General features: G+C 37.0%; 1 protein-coding gene across 1 annotated transcript in view; it reads right to left on the reverse strand.

Moving 5' to 3' along the window:
- Positions 1-20,544, reverse strand: part of frem2b (FRAS1 related extracellular matrix 2b) — a 77,235-nt gene that overhangs the window by 20,242 nt on the left and 36,449 nt on the right. Inside the window, exons 4-12 of the mRNA XM_082179676.1 lie at positions 16,660-16,890; positions 14,894-15,019; positions 14,431-14,682; positions 5,683-5,832; positions 3,050-3,259; positions 2,740-2,937; positions 2,436-2,600; positions 1,467-1,649; positions 63-193 (exon numbers count right to left, since the gene is read on the reverse strand). Coding sequence (XP_082035802.1) covers positions 63-193; positions 1,467-1,649; positions 2,436-2,600; positions 2,740-2,937; positions 3,050-3,259; positions 5,683-5,832; positions 14,431-14,682; positions 14,894-15,019; positions 16,660-16,890 — 1,646 coding nt within the window. The remainder of the gene's footprint in view (positions 1-62; positions 194-1,466; positions 1,650-2,435; positions 2,601-2,739; positions 2,938-3,049; positions 3,260-5,682; positions 5,833-14,430; positions 14,683-14,893; positions 15,020-16,659; positions 16,891-20,544) is intronic.

Raw genomic sequence — 20,544 nt, forward strand, 5'->3', positions numbered from 1 at the left:
TAATAGACAGCAAGATTATATACCTTGTTTCCATATTCCAGGGCAAGCATATTTTGGAGTACCTGAATTTCTGCTACCATGTTCTCATCAGGTTTGAGGTGGACCGTGAAGGCCTCTCTCATCTCTCGCACACCATCATACAGGATTTCCACCTCTACAATGTGCTCTGTCTCTCCCTCTTTAAACTCCACATCTGCAGTTGGGAAATTGCCATATTAACAATTATATTCTTGGTAGTATTTATTATATTTAAATCAACATAAATTTTGTTAATATAATAAATACTATTAGGAATACAATTGTTTTTCTATTTAAATCAGCATAAAATAGGTAAACTGAAAAATAATTGTATTCATATAGTAGTATTTGTTATATTTACTTATTACACGGCTTTGTGGAATCCTTGATTCTGATTGGTCAATAGTGCCATCCAGCGTTATGTTATTCCCAGATAACAACCGCTCAAAACAGATAACGCAGGCTCATCCGGGTTACTGAAGTCAGCAGCGCAAAGAACGTTTTTTCTTTGTGGATGTTTTGTGTTTGGTGAGCTAATAAAATATTAAAACAAAATCAATATTTTGTGTACAGTTATTTAATTATGCCATCCAGTATTGTGGACTCACTCTCTCTTGTTTCATACAAATGCACCTGCTGCCATTTTGTGACTATTGTATTGTAAAATAAAACAGTTTATCGATTTATCGATTTTTTTTATCGATTAACAGTATCGATTTTAAAACAGTTTAATCTGAAATCAATATATCTAATCCCCATAATTATTTATGTGGCGAAATGCTATGTAATAAGTGATATGACTGTATACCCTATTTCTTAAATGTCCGTTTAGTTTGATCTTGCTGCGCTGCAACGGCTCTCTCCGCGAAGCTTTGCGTTTAAAGACTAAATTAAATATTTAAACTCAGACCAATATTTCGTGTCTAATTATTTACTTATGTGGCAAGTAGCCGTGTAATAAGCGGGATAATGTACATTCAGCCGGTTGTTCTCAAAATAACCCCCTTCAGGCTGATTAAGATCCTCATCACCCTGTCGGGGGTTATTCTGAGAGATCATCATTTATACTGATTTAAAAGAAAAAAACTGTTGTTTTCATAGTAGTATTTGTTTTAAATCAGAATAAATTAGGTAAATATAACAGATGCAACTATGAATATTTTTTTTTAAGCAGCATACATTAGGTAAATATATCATACTACTATGATGAATAAATACTAAAAACTATTTTTACAGTTATGAAAATTCTTTTTTTATTCCATCTTATTCAATTTATTCTTTTGTATAAGGTTACTGTGAATGTGGGTTGGCAATGTTTTTATTGTTATGAAAATGATCAGCATCATTTGAAATGTAAATATTTTAATTTTGGGGTAAAACTTGTTCTTGTGAAATTCCCCGGTGAGTTGTCTTACAAAACTGTGCTATGATGTTGTGTTTGAACCCACCCTCAGAGATGGGATGGTAATCTTCTCCAGAGGAAGCTGAGCCGTCCTTTGTGTGGACCCGAACCACTGACACTTTGGATGTGTCTCCTGTCCTCTGGACTGGGATCCTCACCACTGAGATTTGCCCTGACTCACTGGGTTCACTGACACTGAACTTGGTTGCTCCAAACCTGATAATGGCCTCTGGGGAAGGAGGGTTGTGGGAAAGTTGAGATGTATGTCAGCACCGCATTATCACTTCAGTCAGTACTAATATCGACCAATCAGCTAGACCAGACTGATGATTAAAGATCTTTAAAGATTTAAAGGGATAGTTCACCCAAAAATGAAAATTCTGTCATAATTTACTTACCCTCAATTTATTCTAAACCTATGAAAATTTATTTATTCTGCTGTAACACAACGAGGATTTTAAAGAATGTCGGTAGCCAAACATTTGATGGACCCCATTGACTTCCATAGTATTTTTTCCCCATACTTTGGAAGTCAATGGGGCCAATCAACTGTTTAGTAATCCATATTCTTCAAAATATATTCTTTTGTGTTCAGCAGAAGAAATAAATTCATACAGGTTTGGAACAAATTTAGGGTGAGTAAATGATGACAGAATTTTTGGGAGAAGTATCCCTTTAAGCAATCTATTTGCAAGTGAACTCATAAATGTTGACAAAATCATACATTTATCTTTAAATGTATCTAGCAGATACGTGCATTTAAATTCTACATTCTTTCTTTTTGATCCTGTTTAAATATTTATTATATAAGGCCTTATTGAAATAATGCATACTATTATACTAACGACTTGTAGGGTTTTCCTCTTTCCACATCTCCTATACATCTTTAAAATCAACATTTCGGAATTTTCTGCTCTTAGGCCAATTAAGTACTTTCTAGGACAGAGATTAAAGAAATCGCAAGTGAACATAAGTGGGTACAGAAATGTGGTAGAGTAAGAGATAAAAGTCTTACTGTCAGCATCATCCTTTATCTTGATGAGTGTCTCATTCTGAGCCCCTATGGAGGCCCCAAACGGAGACTCACTTTTGGGGCTTCCCAGCACCAATCTCAGCTCCTCATCTTCCTCATGTTCAGTGTCATCCACGAGGATGAGGACACAAGGTTTCTCCACCTCACCTACACAAGTAATCATTTCAAGAGAGAGTTGTTGTTAAGAATGCATAAAATATGTCAGCACATCAAACAGCAAAATAATTATTTAGGAAAAATCAATGGATTTTCTTTCAGAATAAGTCTTAAACGCACTTAATAATACCTGGTAAAAAGACAATGGTGGAGACGTCTGTGTTTGGCCTCTCATTGAAGTCCATCATGACTTGGGCTGTGCCTTGACGGCTGTAGCATCGCACGCTTGACTTGTAGCTCAGATCTCCACTCCGGTACACAATAGCAGAAATCTGTCCATCATTCTCATTACCCGTGTACGTAGGATCCCGGAATTGCACCTTGGGCACTAAAAAACAAAAGTCTCATATTTAAACCAAATCCTGTTTATCATAATTGTTTTGGCCTTGTTTTTGCATACATTATTTAGCCTTTTTAAGGTTTAGTATAAGACCGCTCACAATCTGAGATGGAGTCGTTGATGTAGATTGTAGCTTTTCCTGGTTCTCCCAATATGCCATTCATGGGCATACGGAGAACCAGCTCAAACTTCTCTGGCCCTTCTAGCACCGGCTGTCCCAGGTCATCCAGGATCGTAACCTTGAACGTCTGCATGTTGACGCCCGGGGAAAAGTCCAGGTTCTTACTAATTCCAACATAGTCCACACCAGCTGTATTAAAGATTTGAAGAAAGTCAGTGGGTCAATGGAGAAACAAATTAAGAAAGTTCAGTGACAAAAGAACAATTTCCTCTCACAGGTAAATTAACAGTGGGAAAATAAATGCCTCTCTCAGTATCACAGGACTGCAGGAATGGCCAACCTTTTTGTCTCGAATAAAGCAAAATAAATAAAGAACTGATATTATGCAAAGATGCAAAGAGAATAGCTACAAACCTCACAAATGCACTAACCAAAGTTCAAAACTGGTTAAGTCAAATTTGTCTCATTCTTAACACCAAAAAAGACCGTTGTTATGATGTTTACAAAAAAACCTGTGAAGCCAAATACTGTAAAACTTGATTGTAAGACGCCCACTGAACAACCACCAACAAGAAGAAGCAGATCTACTGTGTTTTTGGGAGGAGAGGAATTGGAGTTGGTAACTCAGTTTAAGTACCTTGGGGTTATACTAGATTCGAACCTCACTTTCACAAAACACATAACAAAGGTAACTATTGCTATAAAATTTAACTGACATAATTACAAACAAATAAGGTATTTCATTACAACAGAGGCTGCTAAATCCTATCTTCATAGTATGATTTTTTTTCTCACATTGAACACTGCTTTACATTCTGGTCATTTGCTGGTGTCACTGCACTAAAACCCATTGATTAACTCTACAGAAAAGCAGTTAAGGTATTTGATAGGAAACCACAGTCGTTTCACTTTAGTTCAATTTTAGAGAAGTATCAACTCCTAAGTTTTGAAAATCTCAAAGAATTTAAAAGTAGCTGTCTTATATATAGATCAATGAATGGAATGGCCCCATCACCCCTGGGGGATTTTATCAAAAAGAGAAACAGTGAGACTAGTACTAGGTCAATTACACGGGGGAGATTTTGAAGTACAATTTAGAAAATCTACTTTTGCACAAAACGTCCTTTCTATTAAAAGCTGCACAAATTGGAACAGTATGCCAACGGAAATTAGAGGTAGCCCCACTTTTGTTTTGTTTAAGAAACAGCTTAAAAGATGGCTGAATAACAATCAAAACTGTGAACATTAGGTAAGAACTATGCATAGGCACTTTAAAATATGTGACCCTGGATCACAAAACCAGTCACAAGTCGCACGGGTAAATTTGTGGTAATAGTCAACAATATCATTAGGATATATGGGTCAAAATTATCGATTTTTCTTTTGTGCCAAAAATCATTAGGATATTAAGTAAAGATCATGTTCCATGAAGATATTTTGTAAATTTCCTAGCGTAAATATATAAAACATTTATTTTTGTGAGTGAATGCAGCACAATCGCGAACATAAATGCACAACTTTAAAGGAGATTTTCTCAATGTTTCGATTATTTTGCACCCTCAGATTCCAGATTGTCAAATATTGCCCTATCATAACAAACCATACATCAATGGAAAGCTTATTTATTCAGCTTTCAGAAATCTAAATTTGAAAAATCGACCCATGTGACCTTTGTGGTCCAGGGTCACATATGCACTTGCAGATAGGTAGATTTATATATTTATAACAAGCACTTTGGGATGTCTATGCATAGGCATTTTAAAATACGCACTTTAAATAATTATTATAACAAGTACTTTAAATAAGTATAGCAGGTACTTTTAATTCTTTTTAGCTCTATATGTCTATTCGTTTTTTTTTGTTTTTTTTTATGTCTGGGACTACAGATGGAAATTAGCATTGTGCTAAATCCGGCGTATTTACGTCAACTTATATTGTACGTTCATCAATATGCACTGTCCCATCCAAAAATAAAATAAAATGAAATGAAATATTAGACCGATAAAATAATACATTTGTGGTTAGCAGTGTTGGGTGTAATTAATTACTAAATAATCTATTAACTGTACGGTAATTTAATTACTTTTCCCTTGAAAAGAAGGTCCCCGGTTCGAGCCCCAGCTCAGCCAGGAGTCCTTTCTGTGTGGAATTTGCACGTTTTCCCAGTGTCAGCATGGGTTTCCTCTGGGTGCTCCGGTTTCCCCCACAGTCCAAAGACATGCAGGTTAGGTGAATTGTACATGCCAAATTGTTGTAGGCGTGTGTGTGAGTGTGAATGTGTCTCAGTGCTCGGTTGTGTCAGAAAGGGCATCCGGTGGAAAACCTGTGCCAAATCAAATGTGTGTGTGTGTCAAGCGGACCCTGCAAATGAGCGGGAATAACGCTAGGAAGATGGATGGAGTATTTTTAGATCATGGTAGATAGAGGCACTGAAGACATTGTCAGTGTTGTAAAGCCTGTGGGGCTTGTAACAGCATATTATTGTCTCATGGTGTGGATTTCTCAAAATACAAGGTCGACAATGTATTATATTAACCGAACATGTTGACAGTAATTATATATAAAAGCGTCTGCACAAAGAACTGCCATACATGTGTCTGTCTGATACATACCTTCGGCTGAAACAGGGTCAGTCTTTCGAGACCGCACTGTGACCGTTCCGGTTTTGGAAAGATCACTTCCTGTTCTCCAAACCCGGACTTCGACATAACCGTCACTCTCATCTACATGGTACTCCATTTCTCCGAAATAAAATACTGGTGCTGTTAGAAAATAAAGAGAGATGTTTAATGGAAGGAACAATCTAGATATAAGCATGATCACTACACGAGTAATGTCATAAGATAAAATTAAATATTTAGAAGAAATGTTATTGTTCATTTTATGAAAGTCAGTGGGGTCCAAAACAACACTGGATCCCAGTGAATTTAATTATACGGACAAAGAAACCCAAATATATTTTGTGTTCCATAGAAGAAGGAAAGTCATACAGGTTTGTATTGAGGGTGAATAAATTATGACAAATTATCCCTTTAAGAATGAGGAACTGTCTGAGGCAGCTTTGACAAAAGGTACGGGGATGAGACAGACGGGCTAGCATGGACCTGTCTGTCTGCAATTAACACTTTACCCATCTTAGAATTCAGTGCCAAATCCTTGTTCATAGCTCACAAACACCTTATCTGCTGGTGAAAGGTCTATGTCACACTCAGCTTCCAAATGTGTTTTCTTGGGAGACACAGTGTCATGTACTGAATCTGATTGAGAGTAAGATATTGAGGGTGTTGAAGGAGTTTAAGCCACTATATGTCCACAGTAGGAAGCGCATCTAAGCCCAAGGAAAATAAACAAAATGTGTGACTAGACTCTTTTCCTCTTGTTTTATTCTTGTGTGGCATTGAGGACTCACACGACGTGATAAAAAAAAAACCCAGCAGGTAAATTTTTTACCCCTAAACCAGCACTGAACTGTTGACGCATTAGGATGGAGTGCATTGATGAGGTCATGCGGGGTGTTTGGAGGGTTTTTTCCATTAAAAAGCTTAAAATAGAACCACTTCAGCATTTGAGCTTTTGTTAGGGCCCATCATAGAATGATTTTACCGGTCAAAGAGTTATTCAAGCTCCAACTCTTACATTATGAGGAAATACTGACAGGGACAAAGTAAAAGTTGAGTGACAGAAATAGTTCACGGAAAAATGAAATTTCTGTCAAATGTTCCATGCCACATTATGCCAAGTTTGACATGTATGGCTTTTGATTGATTACCAAGTGATGCATTCTAACGTTTAATTTAGAATTTAGAGTTAGTTTAGAAGAAAACACAAGTTTGGAAGTTAATGTGACAGAATTACATTTTTGGTTTTAAAAAATCCTCAGAATGAATTCTGAAGGATCATGTGACAATGACGCCATCACAGAAATAATTTACATTTTAAAATATATTCAAATAGAAAACAGCTATATTGAATTGTAATAATATTTCACATTATTACTGTTTTTGTTCTGTATTTTTTATCAAATAAATGCAGCCTTGGTAAGCATAAGATACTTTTTATAAACATAAGTGGTGCTTTTCTATTCCAAACCTGCCGTCGCAATACAGCTGATTACTATTGCTTAATTATGAGCACTAGTAAAAATTTTGTATTTCACATTTCCTTTTTAATGTGCTGAAACTACTAAATTAACGACTTGCATTAATGATCAAAGGCTAAACTTAAACTCACAAAAAAAGTTGACATGCTTCACCTGCAATAAAACGCTCATAACAATCGTGTGAAGTTGCGTAAAAGCTCACAGGGGGCTAATATGTCTTTAGGCACTGCCTAGAGTTTTGTGTCCAAGGGCGAAAATTGTTCATGATGTGAAAATCCCATTATAAAATGTAGAGTTCAGAAAAACAGAGAGGCAGTTATCTCCAGCTTTATCTAGGTCTTGGAGACACATTAAATATAATTGCATGATGTGCCTTGGCACTGCCAGAGCCTGTCCCTGCAGAGACATAAAGTACTGTGGGCGATCGGAAGGTGATATAAAATGAGTGCTTTGGTTTTGCAAGTTGTGTGGGTGCGTTTTGGTGTGTGTCTCACTGCTCCCACAATCAGATAAGGTTCATTTGTAAAAGGTACAAACAGTGAGCTTCAAAGCACCACAGTCCATTAACTGAAAGGCAAGCCATTGGCTCCTACACGACCCAAACCCAAACTCAGGCGCATCAAAGGGTGGATCAGGTTACCCATGTGGCAGTCTGCCTTGGTGCTAGTGGGCTAAATTTGGACAACTGAGGGTTTTCTTTTCTTTAAAGGTTCTGCAGTTAGGTACACTAATGCATTATCTTTCCAAAACTTGAATTATCTGGCCTGTAGCCTATAGTGCACTCTGACATTCACTCTTAACTGGCATTTTACTTCACATTTGACCGCTTTGGTCAAAAGCTGCTCTTTAAAGTAACTCCAGCCAACAACCTTTTCACAAGGACAGAGCCAGAAGACATTAATGCACAGCTCCTTCTCACCTCATTTCAACTCTCTGTAATTAAACCTTCAGGTGGAAAAAGCCAAAAACAAACCAGGGAAATGCAATCATTTCAAAGACTATGATTTCTGAAACATAAAAATATTTCGTCCTATTTCTAAAATATTGTTTAGTGTGACATGGCCGACGATAGCATCTTTATTTATTACTAAATTTTAAAATTGTAATAAATTTTACACACACACGTGTATATATATGAAGAGTTCAGATGCAAAAGCCTCTTAGTGGCATCTGAAATTTTCTTCTAGAATGATCCTTTTTATCAAGTTCGTATATTTAAGTTCAGTAAATTCACTTAAATGGCAATGAAAATTACCTATTAATTGTCATTTAAGTGAAATTACTGAACTTAAATATACGAGCTTGATAAAAAATGATCATTCTAGAAGAAAATTTCAGATGGCACTTAGAGGCTTTTGCATCTGAACTCTTCATATATATATATATATATATATATATATATATATATATATATATATATATATATGCACAGTTTACATCTGATTTAAAGACTTGGCGTTAGCCTGGGGAGAGAGGCAGAAAGTACCCAGGGAGTCTGGTGTGCGGTTCACACATCTACGCACAGACACGTTTGTGCGCTTGAACTTTCCTTAGCATTCCCACAGAGCGACAGCATTTATAAAAAGCAAAGACCTCTGGGTGCAAGAAAATGGCAGAACACATTAGCACAGCGCTAAGTGTTTTTCAGAGAGAACACATTGTACACCTTTCCACATGAGCTCTCAAATGAGTCTGAATTGATTTAAGGTAATTTTCTTGAAAAAAGCACCAGGACAGGTAATTTTTGTGCAAAAAAAGCAGGTCACATTTACTTCAACCGCAAAAAAAAAGCAAAAGCCATTTATGTTAACATTGCTTCACTGTTTACAAAATGACCTGCATGTAATATGCAGATCATATGAAAGATTTCAGTCACAATTGCAAGTTCTATATGCTCAAAAGTCCAAAAACTGATGATTACGTAATGAATATGAGATTTAGATTTTAAATTTAAACATTGATGAATTGTTAGGCTATTTAACATTTTTAATTATTTTAAATTTACCATGAACCATTAAATGTTGTCATTGTTGATAAAATCTTTCTTTAAATAACCAGGAATAAACAAACAGTTTCACAATAGGACTTCACAACAGGACATCTGCCTCGTCTCCTCCAGGCTGACCCAGAATCGGAAGACTGAATCTTAATAATAGGCTCCAGACAGACAGCCACCTACACTCATTTTGCTCCCTCCGGATACTCCCTTCCATCTCTCTCTCCAAGTGGTTCATAATCATAGCTTTATTAGCCCGACACACATTCACTGCCTGACATGAAGCAGCATATTAGTGAGCCCGATCCTTAGGTACAAGTATCCTCTTGTTTTACAGTTACAACAACTCATGCGCAGTTCTTTCTCTTCGCTTGTTACGAGAGTGATTTTTGTCGTATCCAGCGGCAGTTACTGCAGCGTGCGAGAACACGTCCCCAACACACTCATTATCAACAAACAGATTTTCTACATGTGATGTTGCCAGCTGATTTCTGTTACCAATATACAATAACAGAAGGCTTCTGAGAACCAAATGTTTCTGTTTATTCTAAGTGCGTGCTTGTCTGTCACTCTAAGTGCTCAAGCTTGTTACAACAGGATGGATTCTGATTGGCTGTCATTGTTTTTATCGTTCTTAAGCTGGATAAAATCGTTCTGAAAGTGATTTCAATGATATTGTTTCTCTGTGCCGTTATCCTAATAGATGTGGTGTGAACTCTGCTATTCTTTAATATTGAGAACGATTTTTAGAACTATATCTTTATCGTTATTTTTATAGTCATCGTCCTTAGTGTGAATGGGCCTTAAGGTTCAGAGGTAAAGGTAGAAAAATGAAAATACCCCTTTCTCACTATAAGCTAAAACAACAGAAATCAACAGAAAGTAAAACAAACGTGTGTGAGAAACTCAGTACAGACAGAATAGAGTAGTAGTACTAGAGGTAAAGCCTGTAAGAGAGGTCTATCTATCTATCTATCTATCTATCTATCTATCTATCTATCTATCTATCTATCTATCTATCTATCTATCTATCTATCTATCTATCTATCTATCTATCTATCCATCCATCCATCCATCCATCTATCCATCCATCTATCCATCTATCCATCCATCCATCCATCTATCCATCCATCCATCACATATTTTTTTAAAGAAAAAACAGTGTAAGCAGACTATTTTTACCCGGTGTTGCTGCTGTCTGTGCGTGCTTTGAGTACTCTAAGTAGGTGGCACTCAATAAGCTGACACGGAGCTGTCTTTTCTAAAAACAGTCGATCAGGTTTCAGGTGTATGCGTCATTTGCAAAGGCGAACGAGCACTGCTGTCAGACAGTAGCTCCAGGCGATGTTTTCGTTCTTTCTTTCTTTTCTTTTTTTCTTCTCCTTCTCCCGGAAATTCTTGACATCAGCCAAGAATCTGGACTGGAAAACAAAATAACAATGAAGATACAAACAAAGCCAGTTTCTACAAGGCAGTGTTGTCCTCCACCCTGTGTATTTATCCTTGACAAATCACCCGTAAGAAACAGGATCAACCTGCGAACTGATATGCGTAAGAGACTTCCAAATGTCATTTAAGTCACCTTGAAAATCAAGAGCTCAAGATCTATCTATCTATCTATCTATCTATCTATCTATCTATCTATCTATCTATCTATCTATCTATCTATCTATCTATCTATCTATCTATATATCTATATATCTATCTATCTATCTATCTTGTTTAAAGTTTACAACATCAGATAAAATAAATACAAGCAAAAGCAGTAGAAAACTAATTTCACAAATAAAATCAGAGACAATTTTCAAACTGAATAGCAAAAGAAAATCAAAATACTAACAGAAGTCAGATACAAAAATAATCATCAAGGAACATTAAGCAATGGAAAAATATTGAGTTTTAAGCAAAGATTTAAAAACCTGTATAGGAGCAAATCTAATGTGAACTGCCAACCTGTTCCAGAGTTTAGGGCCCGCTACAGCAAAGGCACGTTCTCCTCTTTGTTTTAATCTGGCTCAGGAAACAGTGAGCAATCTATGACTACCGTAGCGAAGAGCTCGAGAAGGGTTATGTATAAGTTCAGATAGATATGAGGGTGCTAAGTTGTTTAGGGACTTAAAAACAAAAACTAGGGTTTTAAACTCCACTCTTAACCGCACAGGAAGCCAATGCAATGATGCTAACACAAGAGTAATGTGAGTGAATTTACAGAGGCGCAATAGAAGACTTGCTGCACGCAATTTGGACCAACTTGAGATGGACCAAGGAAGTAGCGTTCATTCCACAATACAGTGAGTTACACTAGTCTAAACGTGATGATATCAAAAAAATGAATTAATCTGTCAAAGTCTTGAAAAGAGAGAAAAGGCTTAATTTTGGAAAGAAGACAGAGATGAAAGAAACAAGATCTAACCACTGAGTTCACTTGTTTGTCAAGTTTCAACTCCCTGTCAAGCCAAACGCCTAAGTTTTTAAACAAGAGTTTTGGCTTGAGATGCTTGAGATGTGACATAATGATCATTTACAAACTTTGTGTGACATCCAGATTTACATCCTCCAAACTCCTATCTATCTATCTATCTATCTATCTATCTATCTATCTATCTATCTATCTATCTATCTATCTATCTATCTATCTATCTATCTATCTATCTGCAAACACAGTCAATTATCACCTAAAAGTCAGCAAAGCAGCTGTAATGAAACGGTCACCATTGATCACAGTCACAGTCACTTGATCTCCCACACTACCCCAAATGATTCCTGTCAATGTTTCACTTTCCTTACATTTGGAATGGCTTGGTGACATTCTGGACAGAGTTACAGATTGAAAAATATTCTCTGAAGTCGACCCTCATAAAAATCCTGACAGAGACATCAACGTGGCACCACAGTTGTGCTGACGCCTCCAGAGCTGACCCTGGAGTCTCAAACACAGCGTTTCAACACGCAACGGTTTAAATTACATCACAACGACCAACTGTTGGGAATTTCAGGCATGTAACCTCTGTCCTCTAAAAATAAGGACACTTTAAACACCATAAAATGTTTCCATAAATAGTAATAAAAGCCTTATCCACGATTCAATTGCCCAGAGATAGGGTAGCTTTGGCAAAGGCAGGCTGTCTATCGCCTGATTTCCCTGCTGTTTTGTTTTCCATGAGATTTTTTAATGAAAGATTTGCTTGTATAAACCAAATTACTTCAAAAGGTGTTATACATCAAACACAAACTGAATAAAATTAATTTGCTGAAGTTTTATCTTCTGGCGTGTGTGTGTGTGAATGCAAATAGATTTCAGACCTCCCACAAACTTGAGGGCTCCTTTTTTCCCTACAGAATCCGAGTTTCATGTAGGTAGAAATTAAAAATCAGCGGGTTTTTGTTGGATCTTTTACTTCCAGTGTACCTCATCTGTGTAGGATAAGCATCGGTCTCAGGAGATAGCCGGGCAGCTGTGAGGGGAGGGGAGGCCCGGAGGTGTTGCTGAACAAAGAGGCACCGTGGGGAGATATGATAGAGAACAGCACCTGTAACTACGCCTGGAGATGAGCGATAAGGTGCTTTCAGGGGCACAGACGCACGTGTGCACACGTCTGAACACTGCTTTCTACATCAAATTGGATAGTCTTGTTTTTGGTGCACATTTAGGGCCAGATTTACAAACAGCTTGCGCCAGCACCAACCTTCCTTTGGTGTTAGAAAACCACTGTCAGGATTTACTAACGACAGGCAGTGAAAAATTAGCGCTGAAAAGGCATGGACAGGCTTATTTTTGTGGCTGACCTTATTGCATATGCATTTGTAGGAGTTTCCCTTTCAGATGCAACATTTATGAGAGGAGAGTTGAAATTAATCATGTAAGGTGATTTACTAAGGTTTGCGCTAGTCGATTTACTGGTATTTGCGCCATTATTTAAAGACCAAAAAAAGCATGTCTTAAACCAGACGCTAATTTGCGCTGCTCTTGGTAATTGTGTTGGTCATTATGAAAATGATCCGGCTGTGTTTGTGTTCTTTAATTTGCATGTCGTCAGTAGATCATGTGCAGAACTTTACACTCCAATCGACGCTTTTTTTGGAATTGCACTCTCATGCTTATTTGCCCTGTTTAGTAAATATGTCCCATAATGTAACTGTAAATCAAATTGAATTTAAAGGATCAAATATACACGACAGGATCTGTTATATATGTATTGTTTATCAATAAAAACTTCTACTTTCTAAGTGGATAGTTTATCTAAAAAGGGATATTAATTATGCTCACCCAATGTCAGTTCTTCACGCATAGCTTTAGAATGGCTTTAGTATTTATTATAAAAGTCGAATAATTCAATGATAATTGCATTGTATGAAAAGAAAAATATATATATACATGTTTTGAGCAACATGAAGATGAGTAAATGATAACAGAATTTTAATTTTATTATGAATTAAACTATATTAAATTATAACAATTATTTATAATTAAATAAAAATTTCATCACAAAAATCTTCTTCTTTTTTTTTAAGCACAGCTTCACTTTGAAAGGTTCAGACAGGTTGCTATTTGAAGCACCAAAAAGAAAGAAAGAAAGAAATCCAAAACACCATATTGGAATAATAACAATCTCTCTACAGACAAAATAATCAATTCTCCCCACTTTAAGGTGAGGCTGCACCCTTCTATGCTTTCATACTTCAGGAATTATGGCTGGAAAATCGTTTCAAGGTTTGCTGTGGTGTTCAATAAATCCTATGAATTTAGATTAAACATTCAGTGTGATCTTGCCTTCAGATTTCTTCGCTAGATCACTACGGGACTGTGTTAAAACAAAGCCTCCGACAGCTTCCCAGACTGCTGCCTCGTATGGAAGCACCTGTCAAGACATTTTTTTCAAACGTCTGAGCCTGCAAGTGCCCCAAAGATTTAAAAGAACAGTTTGTTTTATAAGATGCCCTGCCTAAAAATTCAGAGCGCTCATAAATATTTTACGATTATTTAAGAATTCTCCAGTCTTTGTGTGCCTTGCTTAAGCAGTGTAAAACACTTCTGATTACGTGAAGTCCCACTCAAAAGGCCCTGCAACTGTTACAAACTCTTGCGATTATATTTTCCATGTACTGCAGAACTTACCCACAGGATAATTTATATATATGTTTTTAATGCCTCTGATCATCAACCTCAAACTACTCTCTTTTGGTGAAACAACATTACGAAACTGAAATATAAACAGCAAGCATGCCAAACAAATCAAACACATCCAACGCAGTGAAGATTCTCACCATCATCTGCATCGGGCAGGATGGTCACTCTGGTGGTGGGGAACTCCTGACCCAGACGGCCGCCCATGGGCATGCTTAGGGTGACATTAAAGCTTTCCTCTGCCTCGTAGAGGGAGTCATCGATGACGACCACACGGCAGTGCCTCTCTGTCTCGCCCTTATCGAAACGCAGCACACTGTGGTGTTCCTCGGGTCGGGAAATGTAGTCAGAGTAGGAAAGCACTGTGGTGGGAACCGTGCCCTTGGCTGTACCTGCACGGAATAGGATAAAGGGAAGATTAGAGGAAGTTTTGAGCATTCATATTTAATCTCACAGGTTTAGTCAGGGACAAACGCCACTTTAAAGTCTAAACATGTAGTTGAAGAATTCTGATAAGTTTAAAAGTTCACGAAGTTTGATTTGGTTAGTAAAGAATAGAAATACCTTTAAATAAAGTTTCATTCAGTTCCAATCATAATTCACCTTGTTGTGTGAAGCAGACCACCATGAGCTCTTGACTGACATCTCCAGATCTTCGCACAGGAATCAGAAGTTCTCCGATATCTTCCTCAATCGAGTATGTAGCCAAGGGGATGAACACTGTGCATTCTAGGGCAAAAAGCAACTATCACATTTAAAACTTTAAAGTTTTAAAACTTTATAGACAAAGAAAGAAAGGAGTTACTGAAATCATCATTCTGTGAGGAGCTTCATTGGTTCAGATGGATTCGGTTGTGTTTCAGACCTAAAGTTCTGTCAAAGTTTGAAATTGATGTCTTCAAACAAACACCAAAGTTTCTAACCTTTTAAAAATGCATGTGTAACTTGTTTCTGTATTTTTAATGTGGGATTGATCTCTCACAACTGCTGTCAAAAGGTTCAGAATTTCATAATAATTTAACAAACCCAAGATTCATGATAAGTAATCGTAGTGGGAGAGATACAAATAACAACTCTTATCAGAAGAGTTGGGAATGGATAAAAAAATAACAAGAATAGGAGTAGCACCGAAGAAAACACAGAAGATGAAAGTTAATACTATGGTGTGTTAAGTTCCATATATTCATGGGTTAAAACCCTTTGGCAACTTCACGGTCACCATTTCAATTACATTAAATCCCTTTATCCGTATAAGACTTGACTTTCAGTGAGTATTGGGACATAATATGGCTGAGCTGCTCTCTAAGGACACTAACTGGGTTTTCTTTCAGAAAACGACATTAAAAACTTTATTATATGCTTTGTAATCAAGAAAAAAAGAAAAAAAGAAAACATAATACTATGGTTATTTTGTAAGTGTAATAGCAGTAAAGAGCACAAGATATTTTAGGGACATCAGGTGTGAAATTCGCCATCTTAAGAATGGCAACGTAAGTGTAAGATCTATGGAGAAAGCTCATTCAGTCAGATAAGAGAACAAAGGGACTTGCTCCTGCTAAATCAGCCGTAGATCCTGTCATCAGAGGCTTGGCTGCTCTGTTTTGAAGAGGAGGAACCAGGATGTTATTCAGATGTTCTGGAGATATTATGCTATGATTACCATGCACAGAAGGGTGACCGCTGTGATGTCTGCCCCCACCGACACTCTTTCTCCATATTTTTTCTCTTACCCTTTGCCTGGTTGGATTGTTTTTCTTATACACAAATTATCGTATTGCCTTCAAGTAACACTCACTCAGAAAATTAGGCTACGTTCACACTGCAGGGCTTAATGCTCAATTCCGATTTTTTGAAAAAATTCGATTTTTTTGCAAGGCCGTTCACATTTCCAATGGAAATCATAATAATAAGAAATGTTTCTTGAGCATCAATTCAATGTATTAGAATGATTAGGCAAGGATCATGTGACACTGAGGGCAGACAATACCCAATTTTTCACAACATTTATGTTTTTTCACAGTTTTTTGATTAAAAAAAAATATATATATATAAAAAAAAATATATATATATATATATATATATATATATATATATATATATATATATATACAGCCTTGGTGAGCATAAGAAACTTTAAAAATCTTACCATTCCCAAACTTTTGAACAGTTGAAATGTCCTTAGATTAAATACCTAAGACTGAGTAACAGACTAAACACATAACCTATGTAAGCCCAAACATAGTTCACGTTAAATCAACATTTCTAATGACTGGCTGAAGTTTGAGATAGTTTGTTTAAAGTTGAAATTTGTTTGAAAAAGTCTGGCTTTTGAACCCCCATACTAATCTTTGTTTTTTTTGTGAGCTCACCATCTCGGGGGTCAACGATTTCCACCGTTGCTGCTTCTGGGAACTCCAGTGCTCCCATGACAGGCTCTGACAGGACAATCTGGAAGGTCTCGGACTGCTCGTACAGGCTGTCCGACAAGATGCGCACCTTCCAAGTAGCAGTGGTCTGACCTGGGTTAAACTGGACTTGTTTCTGGGCCTTTCCTCGAAAATCTTTGTCCTTTTCAGCCGTACCATCATTGGTGCCGATACCTTAAGAAGGTAAGAAGAGTAAATCAACTTTAAATCAAGCATATAAAGCATTTAGTATTTTATAACATTATTAGATCAAATGGTAGATTAAGCGCTAGATTTAAGTTAAACAGAGTTCGAAAATGTTAAATAGTATGTTCAGGATTTACATTCATTTTGTTTTTATTTATTAATTATTTTATTTACAAATTTATTGATCAAATGGTAGATTAAGCGCTAGATTTAAGTTAAACAGAGTTCGAAAATGTTAAATAGTATGTTCAGGATTTACATTCATTTTGTTTTTATTTATTAATTATTTTATTTACAAATTTATTGATAATATGTATTATTAGATTTTTTTAAACTTTTTTTGATAAGTCTTTTTAGGGGTGGTTGATTATGATTTCACTTTTCTAACTTTAGTTAGTGTGTAATGTTGCTGTTTGAGAATTACGACGCTCAAAGTTCAAAGCAAAGCGAGATATTTTATTTTCCAGAAATTGCTTTTTAAGGACTACAACAAACAGCTGGTAGCAGTGGTGTAGTCTACGCAGGTATACGCCGTATACCCACTAGAAAAGGCCAAGGATTTGCGTATACCCACTTAAAAAAGCGTGAGGATACGTAACAACTTCGTTTTGTGTCAGAACTTTCACTTTCATTCATAAATTCACCCCGTCTGTGTTTGCGAAGCGACACGGATCGAATCGCGGAATCCAGTCACAAATGGAACTTGCTATAGGGCAGAACGTCACGGATTTTGGCTATTTTTGAATGAATAAATCAAAAGTAGGGCTGTACAATGAATTAAATCTCGATATGGACTAGTGTCTATGAATATTAAAGCTAAAAGAGACTGCAATTGTTCTACGCGTCTCTGGGAATGAGCGCTCAATGTGTGCTCCACTACACACACACACACACACACACACACACACACAAGCACGGGTGACTCACGCTCGTGGTGTTTTCAGCGTTTCACTGTATTGAGACATGAATGATGTAGGCTACAGCTACACATGTGCATTTCATCGCAGAGCTGCTATGAGAGTCACTTGACGAGAATTTCACCATTTCATTTGATAAAACTATCGTCATTCATTCGTTTCATATACACACAGAAACTGTTAGGCTATGTCTTTACGACAACCTGTCAAAATAAAAGTTCGGTATAACTTGAAGAAATTATAACAGAAATATATTTACTATTGCACAGTAGAGTATACTTCAGGCCTAATAATAATAATAATAATATTAGTTTATTAAAACACACAGAAACTCAAATGTCTACAACCCACCAAAATAAAAGTTCGGTCTAACTCAAATTAATTAGAAAGAAATTGCACAGTAAAATGTATTTTAAAATAACACTTTTTTTTTTTCAAAAACACCATTTCTAAAAGTAAATTTGTATCTGTGCCTATGTTTTTAAAAAAAATTTTTTGGGAAAATTGTCAGCTGATAAAACCTGTGCTTCAGGGACCATTATTCATATAACATCTAAGGCTAAAGGTAGCTCTTAACTGACTTAGTTAGATGGTGATTAACACTAAACAGTAGAAAATCAGTCCAGCCTCCCCAGCTGTAAATGTCATTGGCTGTTAAAGTCTTGTGTTGCTTATAATAAATTGACATGTTGATAACACTTAGTATTTCATAATGCTCTCAATTACATGTCGATGCATACTGTATGCATAGTGAGTGTGGTGGTGCTTATGGGGTGACGCCCTGGGATGGGTGAGTATGCGGCGTGCGGGGGGGGGGGGCGGGGGGGGGGGGGGGGGGGGGTATTAGAGTATACGCACTACAAAAAACTAGACTACACCACTGGCTGGTAGGGACTACACGACATTCCTCCCGGGTTAGTGACATCACGAACCCTAAAATTTACATAAACCCCTACCCCGGGACAAGATTTATTGATTATCAAGACAGAATATGTTAATCATTGACTAGAAGATAACTACACATAAGCTACATAAATTCGTCAACTAACCATTCAGAAATGTTGTCTACATGTTGTCACTTCTTCTTGAGTCTCTCCATCTTACTGACTCCAGTTTGAACATAAAAGGCTAAAAGTTTTAGAAATTTTCAGTTGCTTGTGTGTGAGGTAATCCAAGCTGCTAGGGACACAAGTTGTTGAAGCTCCACCCTCTGTGCCGGGAGTACCAGCTCATTTGCATTTAAAGGGACAGACACAAAAAAACTGAGAGTTTTGTTTCTGTAATTTTGCTAAGATATTCTTTCTGGAACTATACAAACAAACAAATAAATGCAGTCTTTTCCAGTGCTTTGGAGTACTAAGAACATAAAGTTTTACGAATGTACTTTGACAAAAACGTTGTTAGTGTCATTTTGACAGACTACTGCAAGGGATTGGCAAAATCTCCTGTTTATATCACATCTTCTGTGTTTCTATAAATCACAGCAGAGCTTTGTTAACAGCCCAATGTAGAGAAGTTGCAGCATGTGTGATGCAACCATTCGGTAATAAAAAGACTCAAAGGGAGAGGTGTGTAGTTCTTTGAAAAGAGAATAAGATTAAGACTCAGAAAGCTAGTCCATCAACATCCCTCAAAAGATCAGATACTTATAGTCCCGCTGGTGGATTTCTGTCCACTTGGGTTGAAAAGGGTTTTACAATGCCAGGAGCTTCACGGCAGGTGTGCCATGGGCATTGTTAGCTCGTGAGCAACTGTGCGGCAAGGAAAACACTAACTTTCCAACACAGAAATCTCAAAGGTCACCAACAAAATAAGATATTAATATAATCCACAAATAAATAAATAAATAAACACAGAAAGAAGAAGAATTTCCAGGGAAAACTGCCAGGGGAAAGGCCAGACTAGAAGGGTTATGATGGACGCATAATGATGAGCTTTGGCAAAGAAGGAGAAATTGAGCTGCCGAAAGAAGAAAGACTACTTTGAAGCAAACTTAGAAAGAATCGCTTTGATATTAAGGTACATCACATAAAAAGGAGGGGTCCTGTCATGTCCTGCCTTCGCATGTGCCAGCAAAAAACGAAATTATTCATAGAACATCAGCCCTTGAAGAGAAACTGAGGGAGGGAGTGAAAAATCTAAATAATAATTGAATAAAAAATCATCATTTCAAAGACTTCCTCGTCTCCTCGCTTCAGTACAGGAAGGTCTGTGATCCAGGCCCAGCGAGTGGCAGACGAACAGCAGGACAGCAGCCCGTCTCACCGAGAGGCCCTGGACCGAAACCGAGGTGAGTTGTGGAATGGTGGTCAAGCTCAGCATGTGGATGGAATATTCATCTGTGTGATGAGAACTTGTGGAGGTCTGTCAGTGTGATCCTGCAATTCTCATGCAGAGGTCTAACCCTTGTTTTTACAGTCTTTTCCATGCCAGTTTTGTTTTGGCCAGAGGTGAACACTCCACTGTTTTACAGCAGAACTGAATTATGTTTGCATCACTGATCATTATTTACCCGTTTATCATTGTAAAGCTGATTTGAAACAATCTGTATTGTGACCTTGACACATGACCTTGGTGTTGCTAGCGCCATGCTCTACCAGTTGGGCTACAGAAATAGATTTAAATTAAAATCTGATAAACATTCATTCCAGAATCTAACATTTTCTATTGAGGAGTAACATTTGCCCTTAGGAACTGACTTTCAGAGGTTTTTTTTGAGTTTTTT

Source organism: Leuciscus leuciscus (assembly GCF_965113295.1).
Source record: "Leuciscus leuciscus genome assembly, chromosome: 9".
Lineage (NCBI taxonomy): Eukaryota > Metazoa > Chordata > Actinopteri > Cypriniformes > Leuciscidae > Leuciscus > Leuciscus leuciscus.